Source organism: Coenobita brevimanus, chromosome 60 (assembly GCF_032717465.1).
Source record: "Coenobita brevimanus isolate Jiangsu-jjx chromosome 60, ASM3271746v2, whole genome shotgun sequence".
NCBI lineage: Eukaryota > Metazoa > Arthropoda > Malacostraca > Decapoda > Coenobitidae > Coenobita > Coenobita brevimanus.
The window spans coordinates 28,104,400-28,123,239 of NC_137013.1; the positions used below are offsets into that span (position 1 = coordinate 28,104,400).

An 18,840-nucleotide genomic window follows, 5' to 3' on the forward strand; every position below is an offset into this window, starting at 1 on the left:
ACAGGTAGCCCCTAAGTTGAGCCAACTTCAAACTATTCTGTGTGAGGCTTGATCTAGACATAATCCCAAACTAACCTGTGCATGGCTTGACCCCAATCCAACCCAAAACTAATTTGTGTGAGGCCTGACCCTAATCTGCCTCTACACTAACTTGTGCAAGGCTTGCTGACTCTGACCTTATCCCAAATACCCCTGTGCAAGGCTTGACCCTAACCTGATCCTAAACTCGCCCATCCAAAGCTTGACCCTGGCTCAATTCTGAATTCATTTATGAAAGGCTTAACTTTATCTGACCCCAAATTCACCCATGCGGTACTTGACCATAGCTCAATCCCAAACTCACTCATGCCAGGCTTGACCCTGACTTGAACTCAAACTCATTCACGGAAGACATGACCCTGACTCAACCCCAAACTCACCCGTGCGAGGCTTCACCCTGACTCTAGCTCCTGTGGTGTCCAACAGAGGTTGCCACAGTGGGTTGAACTCAGGGTTGGTAGAGGATGCAAGGAATATGCGCTCCCCTGTAAACAGCTGCTGGGGCTCTGCCATGCCCGACGTTACACGCTCCTGCTGCTCCATCACACAACCTGTCTCTAGCTCTCCAGCTGCCAGCAGATACGTACTCCATGGCTGCACCACGTTCTATGGTACAAGAAGCTTTAATTACTTTATTTCTTGCATCAGTAAAGTACAGGCATTCCCAGCTATACAATCTATCGCTGTACGATGCCCCACCTTGGCGATGTGAAAAAATATAACAACCTTCCCTGCCTATCGATGGCCAGTCCCCAGTTATCCAATGGGCTTTGTTCTTTTAACCGATTTTGATGATATTTTTTATTTAAATTTTGTGTTTAGGTTGATTTATAAACTGTTTCTAGACTTAGATTAATGTGTTTTAGTCATAGGTGGGGTGAACACTATCATTTTTAGGTATAGTTAACTAAGTTTGATTTTTTCCAGACTTATTTTTGATGGTTTTCACATTTTATTTTTGGGTTTTGGTGAGTTATAAACTGCTTTTAGGCTTAGTCTGGCTTGTTTTTGGATTCATCTGGGTGGGATTTGATCTTGGTTAAGGTGGGTAATCCCAAGGTTCCCAAATGCATCCCTATGCTTTCTATGTTATTACGTCCCTATTTAAAGATACCCCGGCTCAACGATGGATTTTCCCCACTGCATCTCATCATTACAGCAGGAATGACCTGTATATCCTTACTGTCATCTTTGTTTACATTCATTTTGGCTATTCATCCACAGAAGACTATAGAAATATAAGTGGTCCTCATTTAAAGTTGATTCACTTACAACTGTTTCATTACCAAACTGCTGATGAAGCATGGCTTAATTTTTAACTTGTTTCATTGTAAATTTATTTTACATCCCTTGCAATCACGATGTTCTTTTTTTAGTTTATCCTTGCTGTTAACCTATAATCCTATTCAATTAAGAAAATGTCCCTAGTACTTATGGGGTTCTTTAAAGCTGTAGCTAACCTAACTCCTCAAGGTAAAAAAAAAGTTATTTTATGTTGGAAAAAACCGTTATGAGATGGCAAGAATACAATGAAAAAGACATCCTTTTGGCTGAATAGGTTAACCCCTTCAATCTGTTTGTGGTTTTTTTGTTTTATTCTTCCCAACTTCAGACTAGTTTCTTCAGCTTTGGAGAAACCTTTTGAACTGGAGAGGTTATATTTTACATTCACTTACCCATTCACTATTACAGATTTCAGGTTTCCCTACAGCTGAATATAATCAACAGAGGGTACCAAGAATAAATCAATAAACCATGTCACCAGACTGAATACACTGGAGTTTTTTCACTGAAGGCAGCATTTTGTCTACACATATCCTAAAGTTCATTCAACTACTCTAACTCTTGACAGAGATTTTCTTCATTTTCCAGTTTATTTCCTTCAGCTTAATGGCAAATTAAGACAATACTACAGATTTAACTGAATCTCTTGTTACAGCTCAAAGTTAATGATGAAGAGAAAGCAATTTTAGATCAAGTTCAAATGGACAAAGTGCAGACTTTAGACTTCCTGTACCTGGGAACATGTGTCGATGACCCACCGATACGACACAATGGGGACACCAGCTGCAAGACACTGTATGTATTTGGCTGTGCGGCAGTGAGTGTTGGCAATGAGGAGCAATTGCATTGTACTTCCAGCATCATCCTTTTTCTTTGACTTGGGAGTACCTCGTCGTCCTCCACCCCCACCTCCCCGGCCCTGCTCTGCCAGTATAATCTCAGCTTCAGAGTATTTGTCAATTGTGTGGCCACCGCCCCGGGTAATCTGGGCTGTCAGGTAATCCTTGTCGAATGGTTTCAGTTCTTCTGTGGATTATGGAGAGTGTTTGTATAGTAAAACCTTGTTATAATGCACACTGTCAGTGTGTCACAACTTCCATACAACTCCAACTGTAAACTGGGAAAAACTGGCATATCAGCTTCATAACTAGTAATGGAATTTTATCATGAAAATTTTCTAAGACTCACAGGTACTGCTGAACTGACAGAAAAATACAGATCAATCAAGGTGACACACAGTAGCCTATCCGCTTCCATGGACCACGTTTCCACAGATTCTGCTTTCATAGCACACACAAGTGGTGCCAAAATTTGGCAAGGCATTTTAAACTACCATACCTGCGTGGTGACACCCTGGCTGCCATCTTGACTCTTGTCAAGATTATTTAGGCACTGAGGCTAGCTCCTAGCACCGCTATAAAGGAGCTGGGGTCACTGAGGATTTTTAACTGACAAGTTGGAATCTCACAAAATGAGATTTTTCCCACTTTTTAAAATTCCTTTAAGACTTTTTAATGTCACTGCCTTAAATCTGCCTTACCTCTATACACTTGGCTATGCCTTTAGGAGGCATAGCTGTAGTCTAGTTGGAATCATGGAGGGTTTTTAGTTAGCAGGGTGTGATCTTGCGAGAGACCAGATTAATACATTAGCTTAATTATAATGGGTTAAGTGGGGGCACTCACCATCCATTCATTCGATGTAGTGCTGCTCTCGGTTGCCTGTCTTTTCCTCTCTTCCTTCCTTTCTCTTCTATCTTTTTTTCCTTCATTCTTTCCTCTTTCTTCTGTATATGGGTGACTCTACACTGAGTGACAAGCATACTGGTTTCCTGTAGACAAGGAAACCATTTCCTACACTGGGTGTTAACCATACAACCAAATTATGGCACCTGGTGGTCTAGTGGGTAATTAGGGCGCTCCAATCAGATTAAGCCTGTGCAGGTTTATATCCAAGGGGTCGTTGGGGTTTACTGGTTACGTAATGCCATTCAGGGATGAGTGAGGCTGTTCACTCTCATCTTAAATGTCAGGACTAACTTGCCTAGCCCCAGGCTCCTACGTTCCTCATGGGGCAACACTGGATTCGATGATGGTAATGATGATGGTAATGGATTCTGCTTACATGGATTCCATGTGTAGTGTCAGTCAGGTTAACATTTTACCAATGTAAGAAGAGGGGTTACTCCATGATGAGCCCATTTTGTATTATCCACTTCATTCATACCTTGAATATGGTGATACACTGCTGATTTCTCATACTATTCGTTACTCAGGCTATCACCAGATGAGTTTTTTCATGATGGGAGAACCTCAGGAAATGAAGGGGTAATGAAGGCTGCCTCTAACCCCTCAAGATAAATATATATTAATACCGGTGTGTATATATATATATATATATATATATACACACCCTACCCTACGGTGGGAAAGGAGGTCCGGATGATGATGATGATATATATACAGTAAATGTCCTCTAATCCAGCCACCAATAATCTGAAAATCCCAATACTCCAAATTTGTCAGGGCAAAATTTTTCGTCCCCCCCCCCCCCCCGGGCTTTATCTGAAGATTTACCTGGCTTGGACTTGCTCTTGGCCTTGGACATACCTGCCTGCAACTCTTCATCTACACTTCTATGCACTTCCGGTTAGTCAAACCATAACCCATGTAATTTTATGTGTTTATTTAATGATCATGAATACTCACAATCACTAATTTCTGCTGAGGGTGCCTCCTTTGTACCTCTATATACCCAGGGAAGACCCGCCTCAACCCCAGCTCCCAACCTTCCCCCATACCCTTAACCCTCCCAACACCCCCACTCGTCATTCTTAACTGGCAGTTACACATCAAGCTAACCTCATACATTACACTCATAGTCACATTACTAATACACAAAGAAAACACTAGGATATGTAAAAACTATATAATATAACTATGAACACAATGCAGCAGGAAATTAATGCATTATAATACTGAGAATAAAACAAAAATGTTAACAACGGCCATCTCAGGCCTCATGCGCTGAATGCTTGCATGCATGTGTGTCTGTGCCTGCGTGTTTAGGTGTGTCATGTCTGTGTTTTTTGGTGTGGGTGTGGGTGTGTGTGTGTGTGGGTGTATTTACCTAACTGTATTTACCTAATTGCGATATACAGGAAATGAGCTACACTCGTGGGGTCCCGTCTCTGTTTCTCAATATGTCAAATTTAGCTTTAAACTCGTTTAAGTTTTTAGACTGGGCGATCTCTTTGTCCAGGCTATTCCACAGGCCTATACATCTATAAGGAAAACTATATTTCTTGATATCCTTCAAGCAGCTTGGCTTCTTCAATTTCATTCTGTGTCCTCTTGTTACTCTCTTATCCCATACAAACAGATCTTCTCTGTCAATTTTTTCTACTGCCATCATGGTCCTGAACACTGCAATCATGTCGCCCTTCTTTCTCCTTTCCTCTAAGGAAGGCAAATCCAGCTTTTCCAGCCTCTCTCTGTACGACAGATCTGCCAGACTGGCGACCATCTTGGTTTCTGTTCTTTTCTTTCTCTCAATCTTGTTTATATCTTTCTTTTTGTGTGGGGGCCACACTACTGCTGCATATTCTAACCTGGGGCAGATCATGGCCACTACAGTAAGTCTTCGAAATACGAAAACCCAAAGTACGAATTTTCGATGGTACGAAAGCGATGAATATATGACAAATTCCACAATACGAAAATGTCTCGATGATACGAAAATCGATACGAATGGAAATACAGTACAGAAATAGCCCTATTATCCAGACTATATGGTGTGAAGAGGTGCCTTAATAGTCTGAAATCACGATTAATCCAGCAGAAACAAAACACAAGTACAGTACTGTTAGATTGATTGATTTACCGGCAAATGTACAATGAAAGACACAACTATCCTCCCAGTTCCGTCTGAAGAAAATTTACACCAGACGAAATACAATGAAAACCCTGTTTCTACCAGTGCGTGTTTCAAATGGTTCGATTTTTCCATGCTATATTCGTCAGGCTTTGGGAACATACTTGTGTCTTTCATTGTACACTTGAAGCAGCAGAATGACCTTACCAATTCAATTCATACTCCTCCAGCTAGTTTCTGTAATTTTCTGACGACTTTCAGTTTGGCAAATTACTTTTTCTTGCAGAAAAATTTCCTCTCTGTTATTATTGTCACTTTCCCCTACAACCGTTTCCAGCACAGTGGAAGAAACTCAACGTGCTCAAAGGTGGATATCGTTTCCCAATTTCCCAACTGGAGGTTAGTTTAGGTTAAATTACTTGGTACAGATAAGCTCAGTTAGGCCAGGTTTAGTTAAACACTTAGGGAAGAACAGTCCTTTCCGCAATTATGTTAACGATATAAACAAGAGTTGTCACACCAGAACAGGTAAAAACGACGGGGAAACAGATTTAACAAGAAACGTTTACTGTATTTACCAACCAAAAAATAATTTGAAAAATATAACAGACTATCAGGAAGATCTGATGTGGTAAGGTGCTTTTACTGCTTAAAGTAAAGCATATGTTTAGCCCCCTCAATGGCCGTGGGTTCAGAAACTGGCGTGCTCCCATGGTCGGCCTTGGGACCATTTTTTCAAAGTTCTAAAATCAATTTCTTTTTCTTACATATGTGAAAAGACTCATCTGGCACACCTGGCTTATTTATTTTTTTTTTCCCCCCTAAACCCATCCTGTAATTTCCTATGATATGTGTACGAATTAATAAAATTAGGATGCGTGTTACATTAGCATGTAAACATCAGCGAAAACATCTGGGATGAAGTGAACTGTGAACGCCTTGACTGCTTGGGTTGGTGGAGTAGGGCAGTGTAAACACACAGGTGACCTTCGTTCCCTTCCCATAATTGCTCGCAGTTTTTTATAGCTCACCCTAACTCAACGTCACTGACACCGGTACAGTAAGGCGTTGTTCAGGGCCAGCAGCTATGAAAGCGATAATGGAATACATTATTGTTTGTATCAGTCCTCTCTCTTTCACACATACACATAAGAATGAACAAAAGAATGAGCAGTAAATGCACACTAACTTTAAGGAGCAGAAAGAACTGCGCTCAGTCTGTCCAAAATATATTGGGAAGAGCGACACCGAACAAATAATGTGGAACTGAATTCTAACCTGCGGGGAACATGTGGGACGAAAGAGTAATTTTTTTTTCTGATTAGCAAACATTTTTGTTCCATATTGTCTCTTAAAATTGTAAAACCCATAATCTTTCGTGTAAGCATACAGCCTAAAGACTTTACCAATTCAGTTCATATTTCTCTAGTTTGTCTTCTATATTTTTCTGACTATTTTGAGGGTGGTAAATTATGTTCTCTTGCTGAAAGACACTTACTCAAACTCAGGGCGAATGTAACATAAGCATGTAAATATCGGCGAATACATCTGAAATGAAGAGAATGCCTGACTGCTTTGGGGTAAACATACCAGTGACCTTCATTCCCTTCCCATAATTGTTAGCAATTTTTTATAGGACGTTCTAACTCAACGTCACTGACACCGAAACAGTAAAGTGTTATTCAAGGCCGGCAGCTATGAAGGGTTTAATGGAATACCATGAAAAATTCAAAACGGGTGCGGCGCCGTGCACCGTGCTCACTTGCCAAGAGCAAATGAACTAACCCCTCTCTGGTAAACAAATTTTCGCGCACTTCTCAGTTGAGTTCACGTCCCTCCTCTCCTCGCGGCTTTGCTGTACGTGAGGATATTTTCGCAGCTGTTCACCTTTGCGTATTGTCTCGCCATGCCTCCCAAGCGCCCTGCATCATCTCCAGCATCGGGGGAGCTCGCTGCAAAGAAGCAGCAGCACTGTACTCTAATTCTGGAAAGGAAATTGGAAATTACAGTATAAGACCCCATGAGGAGGGGCAGGGAGTCACGGAGATTAGGCGTGCTTTAGGCCTTGCAGCTTCCACCGCTGGGAATGTGACGAAGAAAAAAGATGTACAAGAATATGGCCACCTCCTTCTCGACAATAGTATACAGGTATTACTTACTTCAAAATGGGGAAGGGGGTAAAGTTTAGGTGGGGGGTCCGAGGGGGTCCTGGGACGCTTCCCCCCATTTATATGTATATTTCAATGGGGAAAATTGTTCCGATATAAGAAATTTCGAATTACAAAAGGTTTTATTGGTCCCTATCCCTTTCGTATATCGAACTTGCTGTATCAATTTTTTCATCATCTCCTCATCCATATAATGAAGTGCAACTCTTATGTTAGTCACGAGTTTATACATCTCTCTAACTGTCTTGTTAATATGTTTTTCAGGTGACAAACTATCCTGAACCAGCATTCCCAAATCTTTCCCTACTCTCGCTTTTGTGATTGGTTCATTACCCATCAAATAATTCAGTGATGGCCTCTTGGTACTTTTACCCACTTCCAATATTTTACATTTCTTTGCGTTGAATTTCATTTCCCACATCCGGCTCCAATCGTGTATCCTATCCAGATCCTCCTGCAGCATTTTACAATCCTCCTCAACCTCTATCTTCCTCAAGATCTTTGCATCATCAGCAAACAGACTTGCATAACTGTTCACTCCATCTACCATATCATTTACGTAAAACAGGAACACTACTGGCGCCAACACCGAGCCCTGTGTGACTCCACTTGTTACTTCCTTCCATCCAGACATCCTATCCTTTATTACTGTCCTCATTTGTCTCCCTCTCAAAAAGTCTCTCGTCCATTCCAGGAGGTTCCGCTTCAGTCCTCCTATACTGTATGCTCTAGCTTCCACGTTAGTCTCTTATGGGGTACCTTGTCGAAGGCTTTCTCCAAATCTAAATACCGTACACACACTTCACCCAACCGACTCTCTCTTGCAGAACGTCAATCGCTCGAGTAAAAGCTCAGTAAGTAGGAAACACATGACCTTCCACTTCTGAATCCAAACTGACTTTCAGTCAAAATATTCATCTCTTCCAGATATTTTATTCATCTATTTTTCAGGATTCTCTTGCACAACTTTGTGATCAAGCTGGTTAGGGACACTGGTCTATAATTCTGGGGTTCTTCCCTTTTTCGTCACTTATAAATTGGTACCACATTTGCCCTCTTCCATTCTTAAGGCACTTTCCCCTCTTCCAAAAAACACACAATTTAACTGTGAATCTTATCCACCAGTTGTTCTCTGCATTCCTTCAGTATCCAATTGGAGATTCCATCTGGTCCTGCGGCTTTCCTTACATCTTGAGTTTCTAGTAATTTATACACTTCCTGTACTTCCACTTTTATATCTTTTATCACAACATTTCTAGTCGCTCCCTCCCCTTCCACAAACTCCTTTTCATTAGTGAAAACCGATTGGAAACATTTGTTCATTATTTCAGCTTGCATTGCTGCATCTCTGTAGACTTCTCCTTCTACTTTCAGTTTGATGATTCCTTCCTTTTGTTTCAGTTTGCCACTGACAAATCTATAAAACAGTTTGGGTTCATCCTTACATTTGTCTATTATACCTTTTGCAAAATTCTTTTTTCCTCTCTATGTATTCTTGTGTATTCATTTCTAGTTCTTTTATATTCTTCCTTTGTTCTGTTGTTACCTCTCTTTCTCCAGTTGTTCCACACCATGTCTCTCTCTTTTTCTGCTATCATACACCTTCTATTAAACCACTCCTTTTTCCTGTTTTCTTTCTCCCTTACTCTTGGCACAAATTTTTCCACTTTCGAATTACAGAGGTCTAGAAAGATATCCAACTTCCTCTGTATCTCTCGTTTCTCTTAATTTTCTCCAATCCGCATTTTCAAAAAATTTTCTTAATCCTGAAAAATCTGCTTTCCCAAAGCTGTATCTTCCCTGCCTATAAAGCTCGTCTGTTGGCTCCACATTCCCTATTATCATCTGGAACTCAATGACCACATGATCACTTTTTCCTAAAGGACACAAATACAGTATTTCAAAGATTCTATTACATCAGGTTCTTTGGTAAAAAGTAAGTCTAATCTTGCTGGTGTGTCCTCACCTTGGAACCGTCTCTTCTTTGCCCCATTGCATCATCACATTGTTCATTGTTATATTTAATAATGTAGTGCCCCACGAATCTTCGCTGCCTCCTGAGTCCCATTCCTCCCAGTTCACCTATTTACAGTTAAAGTCACCCATTACAATTATATTGTTGCTTATCTCAACCATTTTCTGTAAATAACTAGCCATGTTTGACAACATCTCCTGGTATTCAACTCTGGAAGTGTCTCCCTCTGTCTGTGTTTCCTGCTTCCTATGATCTCCAGTCTTTCAAACGCAGTGTGTCCAGGCATCTCAAAATGATCAGATCTTGAATTTGGCTCTCTCTTGTATTTTGTTTTTCTCTTGGAAGGAACAATAATTGTGGGCTCGTGGCCTTTCGTTCCTTCCTCTTCGCATAAAAAAAAAAAAAAAAAAAAAAATCATCATTCCATGTTCTTGTCTTAGGGGGTACATACACTACTGCCATATCTCTCTTGCTATTCTCTCCAGAGTCTAATTTCATATTAATCACTTCAGCTCTGCCTTCTCCCATTTCTACGGTATCTACATTCATGTATTCATGTGTGTGTGTGTGTGTGTGTGTGTGTGTGTGTGTGTGTGTGTGTGTGTGTGTGTGTGTGTGTGTGTGTGTGTGTGTGTGTGTGTGTGTGTGTGTGTGTGTGTGTGTGTGTGTTTCTGCAAAGCAGTGCACCCAACACATGAGGCCTGAGGTGGCCATTGTTAACGTTTCTGTTTTACTATCATCACAATTATTTTCTTGTTGCAGCGTGTTGATGGATATATTATAAACTTTTAACATATCCTAGTGTTCTGTGTTTGTATTAGTAATGGGGCCATGAGTGTTAAGCATGAAATCGGCTTGAGATGTAACTGCCAGTTAATAATGATGGGTGGGGTGGGGGGGGGGTAGTGGAATGGGAGAGGGTCGGGAGCTGGGGTAGTGGCAGGTGAAGCTTGTTTCATCCCCCCCTTCCCTCTTCCCTGGGTATACAGGGGTAGGAAGGGGGCACCCCTGGGCAGAAATTAATGATCCTGAATGTTCAGTACATATGTCTAATGCTTTCAGAGGTCCCTCCCAATAGTCCGAAAAAACCAACAGTTTGAAAGACCCTCGGTTCGCTGCCATTCGGATTACAGGACTTTTACAGTATATATAATATATATATGTGTGTGTGTGTGTATATATATATATATATATATACAGTAGAACCTCTTTGGTCCGGACCCTGTTAATCCGGATTTCTGTTAATTCGGACAAAATTTAAAAATAATAAACTCCAAAAAATATGTTGAAAATAATTCTAAAGTCATTCTCAGTATCGGTGCAGAAAGCGATCGTCACTTGTTTAGTCTCAGATCATGCTAGGTCGTAACATGGGCGCCTGTTTAAACACACGCTAGCATTCATTCCATCATCTAGTTCACCGACCATTTATATTTTTACGCCGTATTTCAAAAGTTAATCCTCCCTACCATGCCCCCTAATGCAAGTGTAGCTTCTGCAATGAATAAAGGTGTTAAAAGGAAGCATGTAACACTAAGTATTGCAGGTAAAGTGAAAATACTGGATAAACTAGAGGCTGGTGTTCCTGCAGGAAAACTCATGAATGAGATTACCCTGATGGTCCAGACAATCTGCTAATTCGGACAACCCTTCCCCCCGTATAGTCCGAACTAGAGAGGTTCTACTGTATATATATATATATATAGATAGATAGATAGATAGATAGATAGATATATAGACAGAAATAGATAGATATGTATAAATAAATATATATATATATATATATAAATATTATATATATATATATATATATATATATATATATATATATATATATACTATATATATATATATATATATATATATATATATATATATATATATATATATATATATATATATATATATATATATATATATATATATATACTGTATATATATATATATATATATATATATATATATATACTGTATATATATATATATATATATATATATATATATATATATATTCGTTTTTTGTTTCGTTTTTAAAGGCTCCAACATGCTTGCATGCATCGGCCTTGGTCACCTAATGGCGGCTCTCCATGCTCCACGATTCATTGCAGCCTCCCTGTTCAGTCCATTAACCCTGAGGTCACACTTAATGACCTCGTCCCACGTCTTTCTCGGTCTACCCCTCATAATCCCACCCCCAATATTAACACTTCTCACCTTCCTCACCCAATTATCATCTCCCATCTTCTCCACATGTCCAAACCATCTCAGTCTACCTCTCCTCATCACAACACCAGTACACTCCAGTCCCATACTACCTCTCAACTCTTCCATCATAAACCAAGCCCCCCCAGACCTTTCACGCAGGGACGCACTACACATCCACCTAATCATCGTCATTTCTGTACGTCTGAGCCGGCGAATATCTTCCTCCTTCACTGCCCAGGTCTCACTACCATACAGCATCACACTCCTAACACATGCTGCAGACAAAGACCCCTTAGCACAGAAGGAGAGTCCTCTCAATGTCACAAGAGACAAGAGCTCCCTGAACTTCTTCCAATCACTTCTCACCCTAGCCACAGAGCTAGCTCCAGCCCCACCTCCAGCACACAATATGTCTCCCAAATGACAAAACTCTTCCACACACTCAAAAGATTCACCTGCAAGTTCAATCCTCTCATGCCTGACAATCTCCACCTGCTCTCCCCGACACGCCGTACACATAAAATCAGCATTACCTCGCAGTCTACCTCTGATACCACTACATCTCTTGTGCACCCACTTATCATAAACACCGCACAAGATGGAATTACTTCCCACGCCCTTGTGGCAAACTGCACATGGCCACTCTCCCCTGTCTTTGACAGTACAACCACCAACCCTAGATATCATCACTTTTGTTTTATCTGCATTTACCCTTAAGCCCTTGTGCCCCATACCATCTCTCAATTTCCCAAACCTTTCCTCCGCCTCCCCCTCGTTCTCTGCAATCAACACCAAATCATCAGCGTACAACATCTCCCATGGGAGTCCGTTTCTAAACTCACATGAGAGGGCTTTGAGAACCATGACATACAACATGGGACTCAAAACTGACCCCTGATGCACACCAACATTCACAGAAAACTCATCACTCAAATCTCCATTCACTCTTACCCGGGTGCGAGCACCCACATACATAGCCATGACCACCCTAACCAGTCACTCCTCCAAGCCAAGCTTTCTCATTGCCCACTTCACCACCTCTCTAGGGACTCTGTCAAAGGCCTTTTCCAATCAACAAAAACAAAATACAGATCCCTTCTCCTACCAATATATTTTTCCTGTAGCTGTCAAACAATGAATATGGCATCAGTGGTCCCCCTACCTGGCATAAACTCAAACTGCATCTCATCAATATTCACTCTTTCTCTAATCATTCCTTCTAAAACTCTCTCCATTACCTTCATTATCTGATCTAAAAGCTTTATGCCTCTATAATTTCCTCTTTCCAGGGCATCACCCTTCCCTTTATACACATTTACAATTACACTCTTCAGCCAATCATCTGGACAACACATTCATAAATAATCATATTTATCAGGTCAGTGACTAACCTCACCCCTAAATCTCCTGAGGCCTTCAACATTTCAGCAGTCAACCCAGACACACCTGCGGCCTTCCCCACCTTCATCCTGCCTATTGCCTCACTCACAGTAGCAGCATCAATCAAAGGCCAAGGGCCAAACACTGGATCTGCTGGCTCCAAACCTTCCCTGTCCCAGTCAAACTCCTCATTCAACAACTGGCTATAATGCTCTCTCCATGCATGTTTAATATCCTCACTGTTCACCACTACCCTTCCTTCATCACTCTTCACACACTACTCACCTATAATATCCCGATTATCCCTCTTCATCTGATTTGCCACCTTAAATATCATATTTTTCCTTTCCCCATGATTTAGGTTAAGTAAAAGTCTCTGTGACTCAGACTTTGCCCTGTATACCTCTCTTCTAGCCCTACGCTTGGCAGCCAAGCATTCCTCCTTGCTACCACCCTTCTTCCATTCCCGGAAAAGCCTTCTTTTCTCCTTAACTGCAGCTTCTACACCCTCATCCCACCACCAAGTTACTTTATGTCTTGGTGGTCCTCTTGTCCAACCGCATGTTACATCCGTAACTCTCAAGAGTTTTTTTTTTTTTTTTTTAAATGCGAGGAAGAAGGAACCAAAGGCCATGAGCCCGCAGTAAGTTCCCTCAAAGAGAAAAACAAAATACAATAGAGAGCCAAATTCAAGATCCGATCATTTTGAGATGCCTGGACACACTGCGTTTGAAAGACTGGAGATCATAGGCAGCAGGAAATACAGACAGAGGGAGACAGTTCCAGAGCTGACCTGTTGCATAAATGAAAGACTGGGAGTAATGGTTAACTCTTGCATTAGAGAGTTGGACAGAAAAGGGATGAGAGTTTGCTGCCAGACGGGTGCTACGCGCCCGTCGTAGAGGTGGAAGAATGCAAGCAGACAGTTCAGAGGAGCAGTGACCATTAAAGTAGCGATAGAAAAGAGATAAAGATGCAACAGTGCGGCGAAGAGACAGAGGTTGAAGAGAGTCAGTAAGAGGAGGAGAGTTAATAAGATGAAAAGCCTTTGACTCCACCCTATTGAGAAGGGCTGTATGTGGTTAGCCTCCCCACACATGAGAGTTGTACTCCACACAGGGGCGGATAAAACCCCTGTATAGAGTCAACAATTGTGCAGGGGTAAAGAAAAAGTGGAGTCGGCTTAGCACACCCAATCTCTTGGAAGCAGATTTTACAAGGGATGTAATATGATCTTTCCAAGATAAGTACTGTACTGTTCATTAATGCCTCTGTCGACAGCTCCCTGTTCAGCCACCACTCTCCTCAACTCGCTATAGAAGGCATCCCTTACTTGTTTTTTCAGCTTCCCTATTTTCCTCCTACGTACATAAGTCTTCTTTTTCATCACTCGCTCTTTAAGCACCACATCACAAATCAATAGTTTGTGCTGCTGGACACACTCCTTACTTCCTATAACTTTAACATCTCTCACTAACCTCCTATCAGCCCTCTTAACCAGAAAATAATTTATCTGACTGCTATTTCCTCCCCATGACTCATATGTAATTAACCTACTCTCTCTTTTCCTAAAATATGTGTTGCACACAATCATGTCCGTTGCCTCCCCAAACTCGAGTATCCTTTCCCCTTCCACATTCCTTCTATTACACACATCCCCCATGTACTCCTTCATAACCTTGTGCTGCTTCACCTACATGACCATTTAAGTCCCCTCCCAAAACCACTATCTCATCATCCTGCATACCACCTGCTACATACACACACACACACACACACACACACACACACATATATATATATATATATATATATATATATATATATATATATATTCATTTGTATCATTTATAATGGCCCCAAAATTCTTGCATGCATCAGCCTTGGTCACCTATTGGCAGCTCTCCATGCTGCTCAATCTCTGGCAACCTGCCTCTCTATTCAGTCCCTTATCCCTGAGGTCACACTTTTTTTACTTCATCCCAGGTCTTCTTCAGTCTGCCTCTCACAACCCTACCCCTGACATTCATACTTCTCACTTTCTGCACCCACTTATTATCCTCCATCCTCTCCACATGCCCAAACCATCTCAATCTGCCCCTACTCATCAAGGCACCAATACACTCCAGTCCCATCCTTCCTCTCAACTCTTCAGTAGTAAACCTAGCTCCCTTCAGGAGGAGCAGACTGTAACACCAGTCGAGCCAGGCAGTGCTCCCAAGGTGGATGGAAAGCTGTTGATAGGGCGAGCTGGAGCTCCCGTTTCATTGGCCCTCGGGACTAGGCCCTGACCATCCCCCTTTGCTGAACTTTTTCAGTGTCTCAGTAACACTGAGAGTAGGCCAGCATGCTCTCCAATACAAGTTTCTCTATCAACACTAAACTACATGCACAGTACACATCACACTTCCTTTTCCAAAATTACACAAATCATGGCAGCGCAACACATGGCCTCGGAGTCCCCAGGGGGGGGGGGGACCATAAATGCCCCCACCTTCTGCCCCTCTCCCGATGACGACTCAAGCTGCCTGGAACCACAGTCTGACTCTCTTCTTCTTCATTTCTGCAACATTCGCAGCCTTTCCTCTAACTTTCATTCTGTTGAGCACCACCTCTCCTTCTCTAAACCTCACCTTCTTTTCCTGAGACTCAGCTGTCTGAGGCAACTGACAGCAGACCCTCTTCTGTTTCCTCCTACTTTCTCTATACTCATTTCAAAGCCAAAGGTGGCTGTTGTGTATATATACGCAACGACATGCTCTCGAGTTCCTGAACTCGATTCTTCTGAATTCTCTACGCTCTGGCTTCGGCTTGCCTGTCATTCCCTGACTAAATATATCTGTGCTGTTTACTTGTCTCCTAATTCTACTGACTATCAAAAATTCTTTGACTATCTTACTTCTACGATGGAACACATTCTATCCATTTCTCCTTTCTCTGAAATCTCCACTCTAGGAGATTTCAATGTTCACCACCACCTTAGGCTCTCTTCTCCTTTCACCGATCCACCTGGTGAACAAGCCTACATCTTTTCTATCCTTAATGATCTAGAACAGCTTGTACAGCACCCTACTCGTATCCCTGACCGCCTTGGAGAGAGCTCCAACATACCTGACCTCTTCCTTATAACTAATCCTTCTACTTACATTGTTAATCTTTTCTCTCCGTTGGGCTCCTACGATCACAACCTTATCACTTTAATCTGTCCTATCACTCCAGTACGGCCTGTGGACCCTCCAAAGAAACGTTGTCCGTGGCACTTTGGAGCTGCGGATTGGGAGGCCCTCAGGCAGTACTTCTTTGATTTCCCTGGAATGATTATTGTTTCCATGGCCGGGAACCATCTGAGTGTGCCTTGCGCATTACGGAGGTTATTCTCTCGGGCATGGAAGCATACATTCCTTTCTAATATCCTCTGACTAATGCAAGAAAGCCTTGGTTTAATCACGCTTGTTATAATGCTGTCCGCAACAAAGAGAGGACCTATAAAAGATACCGGAGCCAACCCACCCCTGAATCACATTTTTTGTACGTTTCTGCCCAGAATCATGCTAAGTCTGTTCTTCGCTCCTCTAAAAATAATTTCATCTGTACTAAATGCTCTCAACTCTCCAACTCGAATTCTTCCCGCTCCTTCTGGCACCTTGCCCAAAACCTTTCTAACAACTTAACCTCATCATCCTTCCCTCCTCTTTTCTACTCTGATAGCTCTGTAGCTACTTCTTCTACTGATAAAGCAGATCTCTTCACTCAGACTTTCTCCCCCAATTCCACCTTAAACGATTCCGGTGCTGTTCCTCCATCACTTCCCCCCTCCGACTTCCTCATGGCTGACATTAAAATTTCTTCAGCTGATGTATTCTGCCATCACTGGCCTCAATACTCTATCTATCTATCTGTCTATTGCCAGACGCCTCAATCCCGTTTGGGGTGGCCACAAACAAATCACCTCTACGTCGTCCTGTCCCCTGCCATTTCACTGCCCTGCTCCCAACTCACACCCCCCTCTCTCATATACCTCTCCACCCCATACCTCCATCTCATCCTCGGCCTCCCCCTCCCTCTTCCCCCCTCCACCTCACTCACATACACTCTCTTCGTCAGTCTTTCACCCTCCATCCTCTCCACATGGCTGAACCACCTCAGTGTGTTCCTCATAACACTTCCTATCACATCCACATCCACACCACAACGCTCCTTTATATCCTCATTCGTCAGCCTGTCTCTCCATATGACTCCACAGGCTCCTCTTAAATAACTCATTTCCACTGCTATCACTCTTGACTTGTGTCCTTCCAACAAAGTCTAAGCTTCACTTCTATACGTTAGAGTTGGTATCACAATACTGTCATGTAGTAACTTTTTCACTTCCATGCTCACTTCTGTTTTTTATCACTGCTTTCAAAGAACCAGCAACCTTTCTTCCCTGCTGTACCCTTTCTAGCACTTCACCCTCCAAACCTCCATGCTTACTCATCACACTACCCAAGTACTTAAACGTACTCACATTTTCCAATTCCTTACCATCCAACCTCGCTGTACATTCACTGACTTCACCTCTCTCAAAGACCATCACTTTACTCTTCCCTACATTCACCTTTAGATTCCGTTTCTTACACACTCTCCCAAACTCATCCACAATGCCTTGCAGCTCCCCTTCGTCTTCACTCAACAACACAGTATCATCTGCAAACAACAGTACAGGGAGTTCCAAACACTATCCTCTCTCACCAAGGCCACTCCTACATCCACTATTATACCTTGTACCTCTTTTATTACCCCATCCATGAACAGACTGAACAACCATGGAGACATGACACATCACTGTTTCAACCCAACCTCCAAAGAGAAAAATTCACTTAGTTCACCATCCATACGCACTGCAGCCTTAGCACCATCATACATAGTCTTCACAGCATTCAACAACTTTCCATCTACTCCATATATTCTTAATACTTTCCACAATCCTTGTCTATCCACCCTGTCATATGCTTTCTCCAATTCCATGAAAGCCGCATACAACTTCTTTCCCTTCTCTAGAAACTTTTCCACTAAAGATCTAAGAATGAATATCTGATCTACACAACCTCTTCCCTTCCTAATGCCTCCCTGTTCTTCTCCAACTAATTCCTCTGTTCTTTCTCTAACTCTATCAATAAGTATCCTACCATACACTTTTCCTATTATACTAAGAAGACAAATGCCCCTATGATTACCACACACTTCTTTTTCCCCTTTTCCTTTGTATAAGGGAATAATTATACCTGACCTCCAATCCTCCAGGATTCTACCTTCCTCCCAGGCCAATCTGCACATCTTCCACATCCATTCTACTACTATCTCTCCCCCATGCTTCAGCATTTCACCACACACTCCATCAATTCCTGGGGCTTTCCCCAATTTAACTTTCTTCATTGCTTCCACAACTTCTATCCTACTGATTTCTTCCTGTCTTCTCACCTCCCTCCTTCTCCCAGCCATTCCCCAGCCACTTATACTCGCATTACTTCCATCCTCTATGTTCAACAATTCCTTAAAGTGTTCCCTCCATCTGCTCACTTTTTCTCCCTTCCCCACTAGTAATCTACCATTTTTATCTTTCACTCCCCTGCTAACCTCACTTCCACCCTGTCTTACTCTTTTCACCTCTTTCCAGAACATCTTACAGTCCCTCCACTTTACACTCAAATTCCTTCCAAATTCCTCATTCACTCTCTTCTTACTCTCTCTTACTAACCTTTTCACCTCTCTCTTTCTTTCTACATATAACTCTCTCTTCCGCCTCTCAACTTCTTCCATGCCCCTATTTCTCATCCATTCATTGTATGCTTTCTTCTTTTGTGCCACAGCCTGTCTCACCTCTTCAGTCTACCACGTTGTTCCTTGCACCCCCCTCCGTCTTCTCTTCCTCCCACA

General features: G+C 42.0%; 1 protein-coding gene across 1 annotated transcript in view; it reads right to left on the minus strand.

Moving 5' to 3' along the window:
* LOC145403337 (uncharacterized) overlaps positions 1-18,840 on the minus strand; it is a 92,765-nt gene that overhangs the window by 549 nt on the left and 73,376 nt on the right. Inside the window, exons 10-11 of the mRNA XM_080275128.1 lie at positions 2,057-2,349; positions 420-645 (exon numbers count right to left, since the gene is read on the minus strand). Of these exons, the coding sequence (XP_080131254.1) occupies positions 420-645; positions 2,057-2,349 (519 nt within the window). The remainder of the gene's footprint in view (positions 1-419; positions 646-2,056; positions 2,350-18,840) is intronic.